Source organism: Equus quagga, chromosome 2 (assembly GCF_021613505.1).
Source record: "Equus quagga isolate Etosha38 chromosome 2, UCLA_HA_Equagga_1.0, whole genome shotgun sequence".
Lineage (NCBI taxonomy): Eukaryota > Metazoa > Chordata > Mammalia > Perissodactyla > Equidae > Equus > Equus quagga.
In genome coordinates this window covers 33,038,707-33,061,326 of record NC_060268.1, presented here as the reverse complement: position 1 = coordinate 33,061,326, position 22,620 = coordinate 33,038,707, and the positions used below count along the sequence as shown (strand labels likewise).

Below are 22,620 nucleotides of genomic sequence, written 5' to 3'. Positions count from 1 at the left end.
TCTGTACATATTTGTAATTATTTTATAAATAAGTATAAAACAGGGGCTGGCCCGGTGGCACAGCAGTTAAGTGCGCACCTTCTGATTCTTGGCGGCCCGGCGTTCATGGTTCAGAGCCCGGGTGTGGACATGGCACCACTTGGCATGCCATGCTGTGGTAGGCATCCCACATATAAAGTAGAGGAAGATGGGCACAGATGTTAGCTCAGGGCTAGTCTTCCTCAGCAAAAAGAGGAGGATTGGCAGTAGTTAGCTCAGGGCTAATCTTCCTCAAAAAAAAAAAAAAAAAAAAACTTGAAAAGTATAAAACAGTGTGGTGAGAGTTGTCTAGAAAATAAAATTTGACCTTGACAGAGCTGGGGAATTTGGTAGGTGAAGAAGTAGAGGAAGGGTTGGTTCAGATTGACTCAGTGGTGGTGACTGACAACTGAACCGTACCATGATACTAATAGAGCTACTTAAACCTTTTTTAATCAGAGCCCTGGTTATTTTGTGATTCCCTCTGCCCCGCAAGAAAGCTATAGAGGTTAGTAATAAAGCGTTCACTTTTTACTTAGTTTACTAATCACATAGCATACATTAACTTAATGTTTATTGAGTTTTTAAGAAGCTTACCTTTTTATCGTTGCAGCCTAACTGGAATATTTAATGGAATATGTAAAAATGAAATGCTGTGTAAATATGTTATTAATCTTGGTGTATGTTAATTTTGTTTGTTTCCCAAAGGGATGTCCGTCGCTTGGTGGTCGCCATGTCTAGAGCCAGACTTGGACTTTATATCTTCGCCAGAGTATCTCTCTTCCAAAACTGTTTTGAACTAACACCAGCTTTCAGCCAGCTCACGGCCCGCCCACTTCATTTGCATATCATTCCAACAGAGCCTTTCCCGACCAGTAGAAAGGTAGGGCTCCTTTTGTCATTGTATAGAGCAGCATTCCCCTATAGGTGACCACACTAGCTGGGAACATCATCACATAGGTCATCCAATCACTGTTTTAGGGTGCTCCTTATGCTAAGGAACTGAATTAGATTTTCTATATAAAAATAATAATACATGCTGATATTTATCGAGTACTCACCCTGTATCAGGCAATTAGCTATTTATGTATATTATCTCGTTTCATCTCAGTGACACTCCTATTCAGTAGGTTTTCTTATTAACCCCATTTTACATATGAGGAAACTGAGCATTAGAGAAGTTGAATAGTTTGACCATGCTTCTAGTAGATGGAGAATCCAAGATTTGAAAACCTAGGCAGGCTAACTCCAAAATCCCTGTTAATCTTTGTACTGTACTGCCTCTCCTCAGCTTTGTGAGGAGAACTTAACTGATTACTCGGTAACAGAGGTAAAGGGGTTAGCTCTTGGAGAACCCTTAAGAAGCTTACATTCTGGGGGAATGCGGGAGGGGACAGCACATACAGTTAACAAAGGACATACTCAGGGAAGTGCCACACCCCCTCATCCCTCTTCCCCTTGTCCTCTGCCCCCTTCTCTCTCTTCTTTCCCCTCCCCCTCCCTGCATAGGTAACCAGACTCTTTAGTTTCTAGTTTATCCTTCATATATTCCTTTTACACAAAGGAGCAGATACTTGTTTATTTTTTTATATTTTCTTTTTTACGTGAAGGTTAGCATACTATAGACTTTTAGTCTTTGCTTTTTTCATTTAATGAAATGTCTTGGAGGTCCGTTAGATTTTAAATGAAACTGTTTTAAATGTTTCAAAAAAAACAAGATTAAATTCTGTGTGTTTAATAATAATGCTAAGTATTTTTTTTAACTGCATTTTTTTTTAAAGAAATGCTGCTGTGGAGGAGTAGGAGGAAAAGGATGCAGAAATATGATGGGTGGGGACATGTAAAACCTTGCGTGTCAGGCTCTGAAGTCTGGACACAATCCCGTAGCCCTGGGGTTCTCAATCTTTGGAGGGCTGATTATTAAACAGGGAAATTCCTGTCTGGGGCAGGGCCCAGGTGTCTTCAGGTTTAACACACTCCCCAGGTGCTTCCTATCCGAGGGCTGCAGGGACACACCTGGAGGAACCTGGAGTGTGGATCAGGCAATACCAAGGAATAGATGGCTTCGAAACCCGTACTTTACACCACACCGTGGACTCAAGCCCTGGGGGGCTGAGGGCTGAGAGCATCTCTCCAACCTCTGCTCACAAGACTGTGTCGCAGTCGGTGAGGGCTGAGCAGCTGGTACTGCATCTCAGAAGAGGCAACTCCCAGCACTGCCACCAGAAAATAAGCAAACCATTAAAAAAAACAAACAAAAGCCTTCCAGGTTTTGAAGGCAGTATGTCATAGTTGTAACAATCTGGCAATCTTTGCACACAGAAGTTGTGACTGTTGCGGAAAATGACCATTATCGAAAGAACGCCTGCTTACTACCATTCTGCTTAATTCTGAGAAATGCTATTTAATGTAGTAAATATCTCTAACTTTATGTGCTTTAAATAATTTGTCACTTTAAGGTAAAATCCTTTTCCTTGCTATAAGTTTTTACCTTTATGGTTTTATAAATTGCTGCTACAGTAAGAAAGGGTGAGACGTTATAAGCATTTCATAATTGACTATAAATAGGAAAGTCATTAACTTTATTCTAGGCTGGTTTAGGAAGAAGTGCAAATTTTGTATTTTCTTTGTTTGCTTTACAATTTATTAGCTACACTGATTGTTGCCAGAACTACTCCGTTAGAATCACCTTATTTTGTCTGAGACCCACTGAATCTAAATCTGTAGGGGCTAGAGCCCAGGCCTCTGCGATTTCAGAGTCTCCCAGATGGTTCTGATGGTACCACAGATCTCACACTTGATGCTACTGTTTGCCAACATTTTTGACCATATACTTTATTAATTAAAAAAACCTTTTGAATATTCACCCTCATGACTAACAGTCTACATATTGTTAACTTCTTGTTGTAAATGCTAACTTATTTTTTAAGAAAACATAAATACGAAGAATAGTCTTAATATTTTCTTTTTGAATAATCTTGCCTTTGGAGCCTACACAGTATTAGAGACCACTACTTTAAACCATGTTGATTTTTTTCTCTCTATTCAAATGATTGCTTATCTCTTATTTTTCTACATTAACCAATAGACCAAAACTCATATTTTATTTACCAGCCTGAAATTGTGTTAAAAGCTGGTAACTATTAGCTCTCTCCTAGTCTCTACATTTTCTAATTTTAAATTGAATCACTCCTCTTCATCAATTCCTTATTGGACTCTCACACTTATATCTTTGTGTTCTCCAAACCCCAGTGGTGCTAATACATAAGATGGAGACAGGGGCTTCTATTGGAATGTTGGCTTTTAGTGTTTTTCACTCTAAACTTTCTTCTTGCCGCCTTCTAGAATGGAGAGAGACCATCTCATGAAGTACAGATAATAAAGAATATGCCTCAGATGGCAAACTTTGTGTACAACATGTACATGCACTTGATACAGACTACACATCATTATCATCAGGTGAGTTTGCTCAAAACTGACTCTTATTTTTCATGCTGTAGAGAGAATCTTTGTTGCAGAAGAAATCTTTAAAGTACTTGATTCCTTGTGGGAAACCAACTAAACCAAAGTAGATTGTTGTTATTCATGTAACATCCATACTTTTAAAACATCTTTATGTAGATACAATTTGGCATACAATAAATTCTACATATTTAAAGTACACAATATGATATGTTCTGACATATGTGTATACCTGTGAAACCATCCCTACAATCAAGATAATGAACATAGCCATTATCCCCAAGAGTGTCCTCATGCCCCTTGGTAATCCCTCTTACCCTTCACCAATCCCTTTCCCACCTTCTCCAGGCAGTTAAGCATCTGCTTTCTGTCACTCTAGGTTAGTCTCCATTTTCTAGACATTTATGTAAATAGACTTATCCAGCATGTATTCTTTTATGTTTGTTTTAGCTATTACACCGCATAATTATTTTGAGATTCAGTTATGTTTTTGCGTGATCAGTAATTCTTTCCTTTTATTGCTGAATAGTATTCCATTGTATGGATATACTAAGTTTACCCATTTACCTCTTGATGCACATTTGTGGTTGTTTCCAGTTTGGGCTACTACACATAAATGCTATGAACATTCTTGTACAAGTCTTTTGTAGTTTCTCTTGAGTAAATTTCTAGGAGTGGAATGGCTGGATAATATGGAAAGTGTATGTTCAAGTTTTTAGAAAACTGCCAACCTGTTTTACAAAATGGTGGTACATTTTTATTCCCACCAGCAGTATATGAGAGCTGTAGTTGCTTTCCATCCTCACTCACACTTATTATAGTTGGTCATTTTTATTTTATCCATTCCAGTAGATATGTAGTGTTCTCATTGTGGTTTTAATTTGCATTTCCGTAGTGACTAATGATACTGAACATCTTTTCACATGGTTGTTTGCCATGTGTATATCTTCTTTGAAGATACGTCTGTTCAGGTCTCTTGCTCATTTTTTAAATTGGGTTGTTTGTTTTATTGAATTTTGAGAGTTTTCAAATTTATTCTATGACTCTTATGAGAAATGTGTTTTATGAATATTTTCTCCTTGTCTTTGACTTGTTTTTTCATTTTTAAGTGTCTCAAAGAACAGAAGTTTTAAATTTTGATAGATCTCAATGTATCAAGTTGTTCTTTTATAAAATTTATGCTTTTTATATCCTAGAACAATCTAATCCAAAGTTACAGATTTTTTCTGATATTTTCTTCTAGAAGTTCTATAGTTTTAGGTTTGTATTTAGAGATATACATTTTGAGTTAATTTTTTTGTATGATACAAGGTAGGCTTGAGTTTTATTCATTTGCGTGCAGATATCTAATTGTTTCAGCACCATTTCCTGAATAGACTATTTTTTCCTCTGTTGAATTGCCTTGTCATCTTAACCAGAAAATCAATTGGCCACATACATGAGAGTCTATTTCTGGGCTTTCCATTCTGTTCTTCTGATCTGTGTCTATCCTTTTGCCATTACCGCATTACCTTTATTAGAGTTGCTTTATAGTTAATCTTGAAATTAGATCATGCAAATCCTTCAGTTTTGTTGTTTTTTTTTCAAAATTATTTTGGCTATTCTAGTTCCTTTGCTTTTCTATATACATTTTAGAATCAGGTTGTCGATTCTACCCTTTAAAAAGCATGCTGGTTTTTTAATTTATTTATTTATTTTTTGTGTGTGAGGAAGATTGGCCCTGAGCTAACATGTCTTGCCAGTCTTCCTCTATTTTGTATGTGGGATTACTGCCACAGCAGGCCTTGAGGAGCAGTTTGTAGGTCTGCGCCTGGGATCTGAACCCACGAACTCTAGGCCACCAAAGTGGAGCACATGTCCTTAATCAGTACACCACTGGGCTAGCCCCATGCTGGGATTTTAATTAGGATATTTTAGGGAATAGGATTGTTTAGGATCAATTCGCAGACATTAACGTCTTAAGTATTTTGAGTCTCCCATGAATATGGTCTCTCTCTCCATTTATTTAGGTCTTTGAATTCTCTCATCAGCATTTGCCGGTTTTCAGCATACAGACCTTACACATATGTTGTTTGTTTCATTGCTAGGTATTTCATATTTTTTGGTGTTATTATGAATGGTACTTTTAAAATTTTTTCAATTTCCAACAAGAGAAACAGAGTCCCTGAGGAGAGAAGCCATGCCTTAGCTGCAGACTGCCATGGGATAAAGGAGAGGCCAGCGTATCGAGCTGCTCCAGGGTTTGGTTGAGTGAGACAGAAGCCTGTGTCCTGCTTCTCCCTCCCTGCCATGGCTTTGTCTCAAGGCCTTGTTCCTCCCCACCCCTCACAGGACTCCTTGATGGAAGCTGGCACTTTCTTGAGTTGGTTTGTCAATCAGTCGTAACCGGCTACTGTGTTTCCAGAAGTGTTATAGCAAATTCCTTTGCTAAAAAATCTAATAGGTTTTCTTATTGTTTTCCTCTCTGAAGATTTAATATATTTTGATCATTATTTTGTAATATCTGTGTAGGCATATTCCTTAGAGTCAACAAAACCTAAGCCATTGTCATTGAAGTTGTTTTATCTGTAATATAAAATGGCAAGCAGTGTTTTGGAGAATTGTAGAGTGCGTAGTATCTATAAGGAAGATAAGGCTGATGTGAGAGCTTAGGTTTATAAGCCAGTGATTTCTCATTTGGGTTCATACTGATGCTTTCCTTTTTTTTTAGACTCTATTACAGCTACCACCTGCTATGGTAGAAGAAGGTGAGGAAATTCAAAGTCAGGAAACAGAATTGGAAACAGAAGAGGAGGCCATGCCTGTTCAAACTGACGTACCCAGTCTAACAGATGCTGGCTCTAGTCAGGAAGCCTCAGCCTCTCAGACTGAGACCACCCCAAGTCAGACTGAGACCACGCCTGATCAGACAGGAGCTGGTTCCAATCCAGAAACCCTCTCTCCTCCTTCCGAGTGCACTGCCACTATGGTGGGCCCTGAGGCTGTGGCCGCGGAGGCGGACACCCCTCAAGATACCACGTCTGCTGCAGAGAAGACCAAGTAGCCAATCTGTAGGCTTTCTTAGGGAGGACATTTCATTCATAAAGTCTACGTAAAGTTGCTTTTTGTATTTTATATTTGCTTCTGCCATTTTAAAGGTACTAATTAATGTTCAGTCCTTATTTTTCTTAACTAATTTCAATGTTTGTCTTCTTGGATATATTAAAAAAAATTGTGTATAAACAACTTCAGTTTCCTTTGTCAGTCAGAAGGGCAAATAACCATTCCTTTGATATTTTTATCATTAACTGAGTGTATCTGTAATCAAACCTACATTAAAAGAATTTGCTATAGAATGCACAAGACATACTTGACATTTTTAGTGAACTTCTCCAAAGAAAAGGACAGAATACGCTAGAATTAACCATAAGTGCCCTTAACCAAGTATCCAAATTGGGGAGGAAATAGTTTCTTCTATCATAGTATCAGATGCTCAAGTCATGTTTCCTTTTTTCCTGTCTTTCTTTTCTGTTTCCGTCTTTCTTGATGTGAAGGCATTAACAACCATAAGATAAAGATTTCTCAAATCCATCAGAGTTTACATGTATTTCCTTCCCCAAAATCTCATAATGTATTAGAATCACCCAGGGTGTCTGCCGCTTCTTGGGGGAAGTCCAGACCTATTGAATCAGAATTGCAGGGTTAGGGCCCTGGACTCTGTATTTTAGCAGGTGCTCCAAATGTCTGAGTTGCTGGCAGAGTGGCATCAGATAAGGCTGGTGAGACTGAGCCAGGATTTGTCATTCAGCTGAGCAAGAAGAATCTGACAAATCCAACTGAGCAGGAAGAAAGATCCAGAGTCTGGGCAGTGAGAGTCAGTGAACTTAACTCCTGTGCACAGATTAGGATTCTCCCAATGCAGAGGTTTTAAGTTTTCTGCCCTGTTTAGTACTCTTGGTAGATAACCTGCTGCAAGGAGACCTTAAGGTAAAATGTGCTCCAAATTTGGGTGGGGAAAGATCCTAGGACCTTGCTACTCAAGTACGGTTTGCAAGCCAGCAGCATCAGCATCTGTCGAAGTTTATTAGAAATGCAGAAGTTTGGGCTCCACCCCAGACCTGTTAAATCTGAATCTGCATTTCAGCACAGTCCCCAGCTGATTCATATGCACTTGGTAGTTTGAGAAGCACTGTGCTGAGATTACTGTGCTGTCGTCAGAGGAATGAGAGGTAGAATGATGAGTCTATGATGGTAGAATTAACAGTGAGTATGACTAATGTTTTCTGACAAGGGACTTCTGCTTATAAAGTCCCTGGGCATGATGGCCAGAAAAGAGATGAATATGTGGGGCGGGAGAAGTTGCCCGCTAGTTCTCTCTTCCCCAATTTGACATCTGCTAGAGTGGTTAAGGAGAACGTTTCTCCAAAGTATCTCGTCTAGTGCATCTACTTATAGGCTTGACCGTGTCAAAGAACCTTGAAAGAAAGAAGGCAGAACTGTGTGCTGCATTGAAATGTTTCTGATCCTGATATTTTGAAGGAATGATGAATTCTTTAGGAAATTAAACCCAGAAAGACAAGTCAATGATATTTTTCAGTAAATAGTGTTTGCTCAACTCTACCAGGCTATGGTGGATAAGAGTTACACTCTCATCTTAAAATGGGTCTTACTGCATCCGAACTTTGTGTAAATGTTGGGTGAGGAAGAAGATGAAAGTGTTGGGATGATGAGGGGAGTGAAATACCAAGGAAACTGTACCAGGAGACCTACGTCTGTTTGTTATTAGAGTAGGGATTGAGCCAGATAGTCTGTTACATAATTTCTCTGATTATAAGAATTTGAAAGCAGGTATTGTGGGCATCTGTATGAGGACTAACACAATTATTTTCAATTGTGAATATATAGTATGAGACTAAGGAAGAGGGAAAGAAGTTTTACTGTATTATGTCTTTCCTGGAAAAGATCGATTCTTCTCTACCCTTTAGTGAATATGAATCATGCTACCTGCAACCCAAGTAAGTAAACTGTTATGCTGCTTGCTCATTAAATAAACCATTTTCCAAACACGGTATCAATCACTGTCTAGCTGGGTGACTGTACTTTCTCCTTTGCTGCTTGATTTTCTATCACACTAGAAAGAAAATTTAACTGGAAGATGGGTAAGTCCCTTGGCCTTTGTCAAAGTAATATTAGATTATGGTGGTAGGATTTGAATTATTTTATTTTTATTTTAGTATTTTTTTTGGTGAGGGAGATTTGCTCTGAGCAAACATCTGTAGCCAATCTTCCTGTTTTTGCTGAGGAAGAGTGGGCCTGAACTAACATCTGTGCCAGTCTTCCTCTACCTTGTATGTGGGATGCCACCACAGCATGGCTTGACGAGTGGTGTGTAGATCCACACCCAGGATCCAAACCCATGAACCCCAGGCTGCCAAAGTGGAGCACACAAACTTAACCACTACGCCACCAGGTCAGCCCCAATTTGAATTGTCTTAAATTGTTTATTCACTGGAAAGGGCAGTAAGTTTCAGTTGATTATTGAATCATGGAATTTTTAAAGGAACTTAAGAGATCAACTCTTATATAATAATAGAGTTATTCTATTCAACTTCTTAATAATGAGAAACTGCATCAGATAGTCTTAATCAGGGTGGCAACTGTGAGAGAGGGGTAGAATCCAAGTCTACAGTCCTATGGCAGTGTTTTGTTTGTTTGTTTCAATCAAGCACACATGAGTGATTGCTTCAGGAGTTCTCTATTTAATTTAAGATTACTACAGACACAGGTACTCAGCCATGTGACCGTTTCAGATTAGTGTTCCCATTGCTCTCCATCCTGTTTTTTCATATCTGAATATGTCATGATTTTGGAATCTATTTTTAAAAGCAAACCAAAAAGATGCATGCAAAGAGAATGAGCATGAAATGAAGCAATTCGAGGATCTAGACTCTTTTTCACAAAATGCTGAGTTAAGAAAGTTCATTACCAGCAGTTGAGAATAAATAGCTGCATTGATTTGAGCAAATGAATGAGAAGATCTAAACATTATCAGGTCTCTCGAAATTAGTGTAATGATAAAAATTGAGATGTTTTGCTAGATACTGAAAGAAATGATATAAATGGGCCATTTGTGCTCCTATATAAAATGAAGTTTTTTATGATCAGCAGACAGCATGATATTGTAAAACTGACTTTGAACTCACCCAGCCTGGCTCAGATTTTAACTTATTCATCAGCATTTGGGTTGACCTTGGGCAAGTTTTATAACCTCTCTAAACCCCAGTTTTCCGTATCTACAAGATAGGGGACAGATCTGTTTGTTTGTTAATGGGGTAATGTGTATGAAAATATCTGGCACCTAGGGGCTCAGTAAATACCAGTCCCTCTATCTCCATTTTTACCCCAAAATCTTTGAGACAATGTAGGATGTTGCCAACCAATCCTCTGACTTGGGTGCTTAGCCATGCCCCTATCCAGGGAGCATGGAGGATGATGAAGAAGGGGACATGTCATGACAGTTCAACTTTGAGGATCAAGGGTCAAGCCTACTGATTGGGAACCTCTGCATCAGTCCGTTGTGACACTGAGGATGATCTCTGCTGAAATTAAAATTCTGGCAAAGCAGCATAACCAGAGGGAAGACACTAGTTGCCATCATGCTGATATATTGATAACTTGTATCGCTTCTGAATCCTGTACTTGCCCTGGCCCCAAGTCATCTATATTGTTGCATTTATTTAGCTTTGTGCCTTGAATGCACTTTTTCCTTTTTTATCTTGCAGCCATTCAAATGGTATTTTTAGAGATGTTGTTTCAATTAAAATAAGGTTAAAAAGATTTTTTTTTAAATGTTGACCCTTTTGCATGAGCCAGAAGAGTGGTTCAAAAATAAGCAACAGCTTGCTTCCTGTGAAAAATGCTTGGCCGTTAGCCGTTGTAATTACGAAGTAATCATGTTAACAGATGTTTAAGAATAATGCCACTGGAGCTGTACTGAGCCAAGGATGGAAATGAACATGTAAAACCATTTTTTCTTCATCCATTGGTACTCTTTAGTACCCAAGAAGGGGTTTTAATTCAATGGGATCCAGAAGCTTTGAACACTTTAGTTTTTCTTCCTAGGGACAATCCTGAGCTCAGTGCCCTGGAGCATGACTCAGAATGTGGCATGGTTACTGCTGACCCACACTGTGCCGGCTTTATTCAGTTAGCTCTCTGCCTTTTGGCTTATGCTTATTTCAGTGGCTGCTCAAATTTTGTGTTTACATACAAAGATGACTAATCTGATTATATCTCAGTATATATTACAGAAAACGTTAGTCTTGAAAAATACTGTGGAAAACATATTCTGTGTTCAAATAAGTTTGGGGAACACAATGAATTATTACTCCCCTTTTGCTGAATCACAATGCATTGTTAGTTAATTAAAGGTTCTGAGAATTCCTGCTGGAAAAAAATCATGTTTGACTTTGTTTAATCTGGCATTTCCTGAATTTATTTGACCATAGAACTCTTTTTTTTTTTTTTTTTTTTTTCAAATAAGACACCTTAGGGAACTAGCTCCTCAACACGGTTTGGGAACCAGTATCTTTACAGAGGCATTGAACTGTGATTCTTCCTTGGAAAATTAAGAGGAGCATAATATGCCACCCTAAAATATGCCACTTTGGCATAAGGATTGTTTTGAGTTGAAAGCAACTGAGAAGCAGCAGATGCAGCAAGAACTCTGTCTGTCCTGTTTCTGCCTGAAAGCAGGGCACAAATTTCCTTTTGTAAAAGTGTCCCGTCTCTCCTGTGCCAGGGGAAGGAAAACAACCTTTATCACTGGAAATGGACACAATGCTGAGATGTCTGCATAAACAAACCTGACTAGAATAACACTTGTCTTCCATTAGTTTCCCATGTGTTTACTTTTCCACAACTTACTACTCCTAAAAGCCCAAACCTCCTTCTCCTTTGCCTATTTACTTCACGATTTATCACCCTTTGTTAAAATGGTATAGGAGCATCCAAGCCTTACAGCTTCTTTGGGGTTTTCACTTCTTTTCTGTGTAGCCCCTGTGGAAGTAAAGTTAAAAACATCAATTGAATGTGTATGCTTTATCTCCTGTTGATCTGTCTTTTCCTGGTTTAATTCACAGACCCCAGTGACAAAAACTTTAGCGGTAAAGTTTTTCCTTCCCTACAAAAAAGAAAAAAGGCTCTAATATATATATTTTTTCTCTAAGTAACCGGAGGCTGAAGTAACACAGCTGAAGAAGAAACTAGAGGTGAAGTGATTTGTACAAAATGTCATATTGTAGTGTAATTTGTTGAGTGTCATGTGGTATTAATAGCAACATCCTGAAAATGCAAATGAATAAGTTTGATCAATGTACCATGACATTCCTTCATGTGAGCCTCCTAAGAAAAGGTCATTGAGCATTCTCTGTTCACATTTTAATTTCAGATTCCAGTGTTTCACACTAGGCTTTCCTCATTTCTTACATGCAGTGAAAGAACAGTTCCTATTTCCAACTGTTTTCTCAGTTCTTTAAATATTTGTTTCTTTAAAAAGTTTAAATGTTTCTTCCCTTAAAAAGTTTAAGTTTTGGGGCTGGCCCCATGGCCGAGTGGTTAAGTTCTCCCCCTCGGCTTCAGCAGCCCAGGGTTTCGCTGGTTCAGATCCTGAGCGTGGACATGGCACCGCTCATCAGGCCATGCTGAGGTGGCGTACCACATAGCACAACCAGAAGGACCTACAACTAGAATATACAACTATGTACCAGGGGGCTTCAGGGAGAAGAAGAAGGAAAAAAAAAAAAGATTGGCAACAGATGTTAGCTCAGGAGCCAATCTTTAAAAAACAAAAAGTTTAAGTTTCAAAAATGGAAAAGAATGGCCAATAGAGGTGGGCCAGAAATAATAGAAGAAAATTAAGACAAATATAAAAAATGAAAAAAATTTCCCTTCATAAGAATGTTTAACAATAGAGGACCTCAAAAGTTACTTGCTTCAGACATGTTAATTTCCCTCTTGGTTGATCTCCAGAGATAAGCACCTCCACAATCCCCTTCCTCTCCATCTTTGACTTAGATTGTACACTCACCCACTTACCTCTTCTTGCAGTAAATCTAAGTGCATTCCAAGAACCTCAGTGGTAGCTGCTGCTCCTTGAAAGCTGCCTGGTTTAATATAAAAAGATCCTTGCAGAAACTGATTTTATTGATATTTTTCAAAAAGTCAAGAGTTCTGGATAGGAAAAGGTCGTATAAAATACTGTGTTTTTCTCGTTTAGTTCAGTGGTTCATGTTGGCCATTTTGGGGGAGGGTTCTTCTGTTTTTTAGTTCAGTTGTTTACAAATAAATGTGCTTACTGTATTGCTGTATTTTCATTACCTCTGTGCTTCTAGTAGCCCCTTCTAGTGCTGGATTCTTCTAATCTCAAACTGGCCCAGGAGGAGTGGTGGAACAGCAGTAGACCTAGTTAATTTGCATTCCATTTTGCTGGTTGACTACTTTTCACAGAAGTGAATTGAGTTACAGTAGAAAGTTGGAAGTTGTCTTTGAAACCATCTAATTCTTGTGCATCAATAGACTATTGAGTGCCCTCTGTATGACATGCAGCAATGCCCAAAACAACCCCATTCATTCATAGATGAGAACACCAAGGCATTCGGTGATGTGCTTAGGACAGCACAGTTAGTTGAACTGAGACTAAAACCACCATCTGACTTTCAGGCAAATCCCTTACCATGCTGTTCCTCTAAACTTACTTGCTTGAGACAAATCAAAGTAGAAGGAGCAACACTTATACCCCACACACGAGTAAGACCAGCCTACGAAAGCGTTCCTCTCAGGATTAGAACATCAGAGAGGAGACTAGATTCCCAGAATCAGGATAGAAGCTAAGAGATCTAAAGAAAGCATGCTTCGATATTTACAATGTTTATACTTATGAGTGAAAGCTAAATTAATACTTGTTTTGGTTTGGAATAAGTATGAGAAACATAATGGGAAGGAACTCTAGCAACTGCTACTTAATCTGTGCTTCCAAAATGCTGGTTAATTATCGTAAAGTCATTTCATTTTTAAGCAAAGTCAGAACAGGTTAAATAACAATGGTTTTAAAAGAGTGTAGTGTATAATAAAGAGAAAGATAGGATTTACCAAGACCTGCAATTTTAATTACCATTACACATCAACTGGTTCAACCTCCCAATTTAATTCTACCCACCACAAACCCAGCATTAGCATATTTGGGAGCTGAAAAGAACATCCGTGTGAGTTTAAAGTTCCCAGGAGTAAAAGTCTATTTTTAAAACAACTCAAAGCAAGATGCTCTTAGACAATTACAGAAATCACTTACAATAAGTTTTTAAGTGGCTGCCATTGCAACTCTAGATCTAGTTGAACTCCTTAAACAAATGGGCTCATCTGAGCAAGTAGAAAATGTGTCTCCTCTGCAGAAGTACAGTCCTAGCTTTGGTGAACAGTCACGAATGTCAGCTATCATTGATTGTGCAGGAATAAATTGGTCAAGTGATTCTCTTTAATTGCCATAGCACGATTTATATTGTGCATGGGAAGTGAAATTATTGGTCCTTGTCTAGAATCAACAATTACAGGGTTTACCTGACCTTGACCTGGCTAGTCTGAAATGTTGAATGCAGATCAGATGAATGTAAAGGCCTCTGACACCAGACGTGGTGCTCTCAGAACAGAATAAAAGTATTAGCGATGAGGAGTTCCTAAATTAGCGGGACCTTGCATAAAGCAGGATGTGCTACATATCAGTAGGCATTTTGGGATCGTAAGGGATCCATCTGATAATAGATTGTATGAAATATTTGCACTCATTTTTAGAAAAAAATAACATTAGAAGAAGGAGGGTATTTTGTGTGTGAAATATGCAAATTCCTTTGGTTCTGATGCCAGCCATGTGTAGACCACTTTTTCCTGTTTGAGTTAACTATTTAGTGAAGTATGTTACACATACAGAAAAGTACACAAGTCATAGGTTAACAACTCAATAAATTTTTATAAAGTCAATACAACCATGTAATCATCACTCAAACAAAGAAATAGAACATTGCCAGCTCCCCAGAAATTCCCCGTTGGGTCTCCTACGAGTCATTATTCCCTGCCAAAAGAAATATCTGTCTTCTGTCATGTTTAGTTTTGCCTGTTTTTGAGCTTTATGTAAATAGAATCATACAGAATGTACTTTTTTGTGTCTGCCTTCTCAAGTAGATTTCTCTGTATGATGTGAGAAAGCGATCAAGATTAACTGGGCACTGTTTGTTAGAAGACCATCATTTCCCTCACTAGACTGTAGTGTCATCTTTGTCATAAATCAAATGATAGCATGCATGTGAATCTATTTCATTGTTATATTTTTCTTTTCTTGTGTCAACATTCCACTGTTTTAATTACTGTAGCTTTATAGTAAATCTTGATATCTAGTTGTGTATATCCTTCAGTTATATTCTTCTTCAAGATATTGGCCATTCTTAGTCTTTGGATAAATTTTAGAATCATCTTGTCAATTCTACAAAAAAAAAACTTGCTGGGATTTTTATCAGGATTGCACTGATCAATTTGGGGAAAATTGGCATCTTTACAATCTAGGTCTATGGTCTCTCTTTCTGTTTACTTAGGCCTTCTTTAATCACAACAATGTTTTGTAGTTTTCTATATAAAGGTCTTGGCCATCTTTTGTTAAATTTATTCCTAGGTATTTGATTTTTTTTAGCTATTGTAATTGGTACTTTTTTATTACATTTTATTGCATTTTGTAATAGTTTGTTATTGTTATATAGAAATACAATATGTTTTTGTATGTTGACATGGTATATGGCATCTTGTTGAATTTACTTATTATTTCTTATAGTTTGACAGTAGATTCTTTGGGTTTTCCACATACATAACCATGTCATCTGTGAATGATGGTAGTTTTGTTTCTTCCTTTCAATCTTTATACTTTTAATTTCCTTTTTAATCTACATCCCTGTTATTCCCCTTTTCTGATCTTATTGACCTTTTGAGGACCTCCACTACAATGTTGAATAGAGGCTGTCAGAACAAATGTCTTCGTTTCTTCCCAATCTTAGGGGCAAAGTTTTCAATATTTCACCTTTAAATATAGTGTTTGCTATAGATTTTTGTAATATTCTATCAGATTTTAAGAGTTTTCTTCTATTCATAGTTTGCCAAGTTTTTTTTTTTTTTTAACGTGAATAGAGATTGAATTCTAACAAATGCTTTTTCTGTATCCATCAAGATGATTGTATGCTTTTCTCCTTTATCTGTTAATGTGGTGAATTACATTGATTTGTTTTTCTATTGACTGGGTTTTTTTCTGATTATGGGCCCAAATTGCTGCTCTTCATGTGTCTAGTTATATTTTACTGGATGTTGAAATTGCAAATGTTATGTTTGAATGTTTGGATTTTGTTGTCTTCCTTTAGAGAGTGTTGAAGTTTGCTTGGAACCAGTCACTTGTGGATAATTAGGTCAATCTTGTTGATGTTGGTTTTTAAGCTTTGTTGTGCAGGTGTAGAGTCTCTTTACACTAGGGCTAGTTTAGCTTTCACTAAGTTGTGACCCCTCTGTGCTCACTGCCTCAGGTGTTCAATGAAGTGTCTCTGCTCAGGACGGTTGAAATTTAAACATTTCTTGTTCTTATGTGAGCTGTGAGAATTGTTTAGCTTATAGCTCCCGGGTAGTTAGTTGTTTTTGGCTCGACGTCATGGAGTTTCACTCTGTGTCTGTGTAGGTTAGCATTCAGTCAAAGATTGGAGGGGACCCGTCTTCAGATTTCTAGAGTTCTTTGTATGCATAACTCTCTCCTCTCATATACTCTGCTCCACAAATTCCAGCCAGCTCAGCCTCCCCGGATTTCTAGCTCCTAAATCCAGTGAGACTGCTGGACTTCTACTTAGGTTCTCGCCCACTGTGCTGCTGTTTGGAAATTGCCTCTGGGAAAGAAGCCAGGGTAATCAGAGGGCTCATCTTGTTTTCTTCCCTTTCTTTCAGGGATTGCAGACCTATGCTGCCTGTAGTTTAACGTCTGAAAGTAGTTGCTTCATCTATTTTGTCTAGTTTTCTAGTTGATTATAGTGAGATGATGAGTTACTATTTCATGAGCGGGAGCAGAAATTCTCCCGTTGATTGGTTTTTCAGATATTAAAGCAACCTTATAGTCCTAATCTTTGAAGGATAATTGGTGTACTAAGTTTGCTAATACTTTGATTATGATTCTTGCATCTATGTTTACGAGAGTGATTAGTCCATAATTATCATTATGATGATGATATTATTCCTATCAGATCGAGTATCAAGATTATGCTGACCTCATAAACTGAGTTAAAAGTGTTGTCTCCTTTTTCTATTCACTAGAAGAGATTTTGTAAAATTGGCATTATTTCTTTCTTCAGCATTTGGAACCATTCTCCAGTGAAGTCATCCAAGCCTGGAGATTTCTTTGTGGAAAGATTTTTAATTTCAGATTCAATTTATTTGATAGTGTAAGACTATTCTATTTCTTGTTGTGTTGGTTTTTGTAAGTTGTGTTTTTCTAGGAATTTGTTCATTTCAGCTGAATTTGCAAATTTATATTGTCAAAAATAATGTATAATATCTTTAAAGCACAGCTTTAGCTATATCCCACACATCCCATATCATATTTTCATTAATATCCAGTTCAAAATGTTTCCTAATTTCCATTGTGACTTTTTTTAGCCCTTTTTATCATTTTCATTGAAAACGTTTTGGAACTTAATAGAGATGGTGATTGCACAAAGGTGTGAGTGCACTAAATGCATCTGAATTTTTCACTTTAAAATGGTTAATTTATGTTATGTGAATTTCACTTCAATTTGGAAAAAACACTTCTTAAGAAGTGGATTACTTAATTTCCAAGTATTTGGGCTTTTCTCTTATCTTTTTGTTATTAATTTCTAGCTTCATTCCACTGTGATCAGAGAACATACTCTGTATGATGATAATCTTTTGAAATTTGTCAGGATGTTTATGGTACATGTTCCACGTACGCTTGAAAAGATTGTGTATTCTGTGGTAGTTAAGTACCATTTTGCATGTATAAATTAGGTCAAGTTTGTTAATTATTTTGTTCAAATTCCTTATATCCTCACTTACGTTTTTTGGCTGCTTGTTCTATCAGTCACTGAGAGAGGTGTGTTTTTTTTGAAAGATAAAGTCCCAGTGTGTTGTAGGCTTCTTTATTTCTTCTTTTAGTTCTATCAAACTTTGCTTTGTGTACCGTATTTTGAGGCTATGTTATTAAAAGCATATAAACATATAATTATTATACCTTCTTGATGGATGGATTTTATTATTATTCAAAAATGTCTCTCTTTTCAGTCTAGATATGCTTCTTGCCTTGACGTCTACCTTGTCTTATATTAATACAGCTATACCAGCTTCCTTTTGGTTGCTTTTTACATGGCATATTTTTTTCCATTCTCTTATTCAAGCTTTCTATGTGCTTATATTTAGGAATTTTTTGTTGTAAGCAACATAGTGTTGGGTTTGGGATTTAATTTTATCCTACTTATAAGCTAACAAGTTGAAGACAGAAGACTCCTGGGTGACAAGCAAAAGACTGTGTTGCTCAGCACAGCAAGCAGATGGGCATCAGGACATTTGTTTGCATCAGTCCCTCTTGCTCCCCAAGCCCACAGAGCTGACGTGGAGGGCCCAGATGGATGCCTGCATACTCAGTGGGTTGTGTTATAAGAGAGGAACACTGGGGAATCCACCAGTTTCACAGCAAGCAGCAAGCAAACTTGTTCATTGTCCAAGAGGGAGACATGACTTCATCCCTCAGAGTTGCTTGCTGCAAACCGAATCCTCTTGAGAAACGGCCCAGTAAAGAGCAGTCTTGTGTTCTTGGCACACCCAACAAGACAACGTAGAGATACTTTACGATTGCGAACTTACCTAGTTCTCCTTGTAATTCTGTCAATTTTTGCTTGATATATTTTGAGACTATGTTATTAGACATATATAAATTTAGAATTATTACACCTTCATGGTAGATGGACTTTTATTTATCATGAGGAAATGTCCTTCTTTAACTCTAGTAATGTTTCTTGCCTTAAAGTCTACTTTATTTTATGTTAATATAACTACACAAGTTTTCTTTTGGTTTTATTTTTCATGCCATATCTTTTTCCATCCTCTTACTTAATTTTTCTGTGTCCTTCTATTTAAGATTTTTCTTTTGTAAGCAACATATATAATTAGTGTAATAATCTTTGTCTTTTAATTAGAGTAGGTCATTTTACATTTATATAATTGCTGATATTTAGGTTTATGTTAACCACTTTATTTCCCTATGTTTTCTGTTTCCTTTTCTCATCTTTCTTGTCTTCCTTTGTATATATAAAGTATTTATTATTATTTCATTTTCCCCATTCTATTAGTTTGTTAATAATACATTCTTTTAACAGTATCCTAAAGATTGCAACAGGCATTGTTGACGTATTATGGTCTACTCAGAAATAATACCTATATCCAAATGATGCTAAGACTTTATAATACTGACTACATTAAACCCCTCCTGCTTTGTGTTATTGTTGTTATATATTTTATTTCTACATAAATTTTTGTAGAAATTTTTCTACCTTCCAATTAAAACATTATTATTATTGTTTGGTAAGTTAATATTCATCTAGATTTACCCTTTCCGTTGCTCTTCATTCCTTAATATATTTGTTCTCCATCTGGGATAATTTTCTTTCTTTATGATCAATTAAATGCCTTTACTATCTCCTTTAGTGCAAGTGTGCTACTGACAAATTCTCTCAGTTTTTGTTTGTTTGGAATGTCTTTATTTCACCTTTGTTTTTTGAAAGATATTTTCGCTATGTATAGAATTCTAAATTGTGAAATTTTTTTTGAGACTTAAAAAATACATTTTATTGTCTTCTGCTTCCATCTCTCTTTGGAAGAGTCAGCTGTCAGTCTTTTGTTGCTCCTTTCAAAATAACATCTCTTTTCACTGGCTGCTTTTTAAAATTTCTATCTGTGTTACTAATTTTTGTCAGTTTGCCTAGGACATTCCAGGTGCAGTCTGGATATTTTCTACTTACCTATCTTCCACTCCACTAATCCCCTCTCCAGCTCTGCTGTATTTGCTACTAAACCCACCTACTGAATGCTAATATTAGCTTTTGCAATTTTCATCTCCATAATTTCCGCTTTATTCTCTTTTAACAAATTCCATTTCTTTGGTGAAACTCTCCTTCTTGTAATCTCTTTTCTTGAACATATTAATCGCAGTTATTTTAGGGTATCTGATAACTTCAGTATCTGTTTCACCTGTCTGTGTTTCTATTACCTGTTTCTTCTCTCAGTCCTATTTCTTGCTATTCCTGGCAATTTTTTAATGAATGTCTGACATCATATTTGAAGTATTACACAGGCTCTGAATGATGTTTTCTCCCTCGAGACGATTTACCCTCTCTTCTCACAAGCAGCCAGGAGGCAGATTGCCTCAATCCAATTGAGACCACTGCTCCCAGGCTGGTTTGCTATCTTTGGGAATGTCAGTCTAGCTCTGGCTCACCTTCATTCCAAGGATGTAGTCCTCTAGAGGTCCCACCTGAAGGTCTCGGATGCTTTTTTGGTCCAGTCCTCCTTGGCAAATTCTGAATTCAGTGTTTGTCTCCATGGCATTATGAAACTGCCAAAGACTCTGCTTTGCTTTTTCACCCAGTTTCTGTTTGGTTTCCAAGCCTCTTGTCCTGCATAACTTAATCAGTAAATAACTTGAAGAAAACTGATGCTGATGCTGGGCTCACATTTGTCCACTATCTTCTCTAGGATCTTGAGTCTATGCATCCTAATTGCCTTAGCAGCTTAAAACTTCGATTTTTATCTTCCCAGACCCATCAAATTACTGCTGACTTCTCAACTGTTTGCCCTGCTCCAAGCATGCCAAATGGCCTGTCTTATTCTGCTAGGGCTGCTGTAACAAAAATACCAAAGACTGGGTGGCTTAAACAATAAATATTTATTTCTCACAGTTCTGGCGGCTGGTAGTCCAAGATCAAGGTACTGGCAGATTTGGTGTCTGGTGAGTACCCACTTCCTGATTCAAAGGCTACTGTCCTTTTGCTATGACCTTAAACATCAGAAAGAGGGCAAGAATATTTTCTGGGGTCCCTTTTACAAGGGCACTAATTCCATTTGTGAGGGCTCCACCCTTATGACCTAATTACCTCCCAAATGCCCCACCTCCCAATACTATTACATTGGAGGTTAGGATTTCAACATAGGAATTTTGGGAGGATGCAAACATACAGTCCCTTGCATGCCTTAGGAGTTGAGCAATGTGCAAGAAATTAGGATCACTCAATAAGTGTCTATGCCTTCAAGTCCTGGCTATCTTGGTAGGCTTCTAGTGATTTCAAGCAGGTTTTTTTCTTTAATTTTATCCAGCTTTTTCCATTGTTCTTGGAGAATATTGGTCAGGCTATTCCATTATAGTTGGATGGGACCATATTTGAGAAACTCTGATTTAATGCCTTATTGTACCTATTTTTGTAAGATACCATTTCCCTTACCAAACTCTAAGTCTTTGCAGAATTATCTCTAATTCTCAGCTTGGTCAGACCCTGCTTTATTCCTGAAGGAGCCTTATCCTTGATCTCTGACCAATCCTAGGAGTCATTAGGAGAAGGAGAAAGTAAGACACTAAAGGCTAGCCCTGTCATCCACAGCTTCAGGTCACCCCTGCTGCCACTTGGGCTCAGAACATATGCACTAGGCATGGGCAATTTCAGGTTTTGGTGGGCCCAAAGTATATGCAATTTTAAGGACTGTATTTAAGAAACAGGATGCAAAATTATAAATACAAAATTAAGTATAAGATCTTGGAAGGGGCTATGCAAGACAGGAGTCTTGAAACTTAACCTTCATTAGCTTCATACTAACTCTGCCTCTGGCTTGGGTTGAAATTTTTGTTTCTTCATCCCTTCCTAAACCCCTATCTTAATGAGCAACTACTCTAGATCTGTTTCTTTCACACGAGGTTTGGGGTCCTGCCATGGATTTGGGTTTCAATTCTACACCTGGCCTAACTATATCCTTAAAAGTGGCTGACAGGAAGGGATGTCCTAAGGTCTTTCAGAAAGAGGGACAACTGGGCCAGAAGGAGGCTCAGAAATCAATGAGAAACACTGAAGATGGGCTTTCAGACAAAAATATTAAGGAAGTTTACTGGGTATCTTCTATATACCACATACTGTGCTTTGACCTGCTTTCTCTCATTTAATCTTCTCAATAACACTGAAACATAGGAATCACTTAAAAATCCCCATTGTACAGATGAGAAAACTTCTGTAAGCCTTATTTGTCCAAAGTCACAACATTTATAAGTGAGAGAACCTGGATTTGAACTTTGCCTCCAAAGTCCATCATTCTCTAAACTGCTTCCAGATATAACCATTTTGTTATATTTAGCCACAGACGCCTGGCTCGGAGGTGGGTTGTATTGTCTGTGATGATGTTGGAAAAGTTGCTTTATGTCGTTGAGATCCCCATAGGTCATAAAGCTGCTTTTCTCCCTGTTAGATGGGGATGATAAACTCTTAGTCAGGGTTTTGCTCATAACAGCCATAGAGTTTGCTTCAAGCAGTTCCTCTTGGCTTCAGTCACCATGGTTATGAATTTATTGACATCATTCTCATTCAAACAGTTTTTTAGTTAGAGAAATCTCCATTGACATTTATTCCTAATTTGTACCATAGCGTATTTCATTTAAAATATCATAGGGATATGTACTCATGACCATTTCATTATTTATTCCAAGAGTCAGTATTCCCCGAGCACCAGAAGAGAAACCAAACAGACACTATTTCATCTTAGCAGGATCTAGAGTTGTACCGTTGCCTTTTGTCGGCTCCGCTTATGTAACTCAGAGGAAGAGCACTTACCACCGTTAGAGTTTTTCACAGAGAGGGCCTGGGTGTACAGCGCCCTGCCAAGTTTCCCATTAGTTATGGAGAAAAGCCATTTGTATTCTGAAATTGCAAATCAGCCAGGCAATCACCACACAGAAATAGCCCCCATGAAAATAAAGCAGTGCTATATTTGAAGCCTTAATCATGTATATTTATAGACCCGAGTTTAGTTCTCTTTGGAAATTTTCGC

At 37.6% G+C, this 22,620-nt stretch overlaps 1 protein-coding gene across 2 annotated transcripts in view; it reads left to right on the top strand.

Moving 5' to 3' along the window:
• AQR (aquarius intron-binding spliceosomal factor) overlaps window positions 1-6,705 on the top strand; it is a 93,568-nt gene extending 86,863 nt beyond the window's left edge. For both annotated transcript variants that reach the window (XM_046654542.1, XM_046654543.1), the window contains 3 exons: window positions 727-901; window positions 3,364-3,477; window positions 6,191-6,705. In XM_046654542.1, coding sequence (XP_046510498.1) covers window positions 727-901; window positions 3,364-3,477; window positions 6,191-6,523 — 622 coding nt within the window. In that variant the 3' untranslated portion in view covers window positions 6,524-6,705. The remainder of the gene's footprint in view (window positions 1-726; window positions 902-3,363; window positions 3,478-6,190) is intronic.
• Window positions 6,706-22,620: the final 15,915 nt, after the last annotated feature.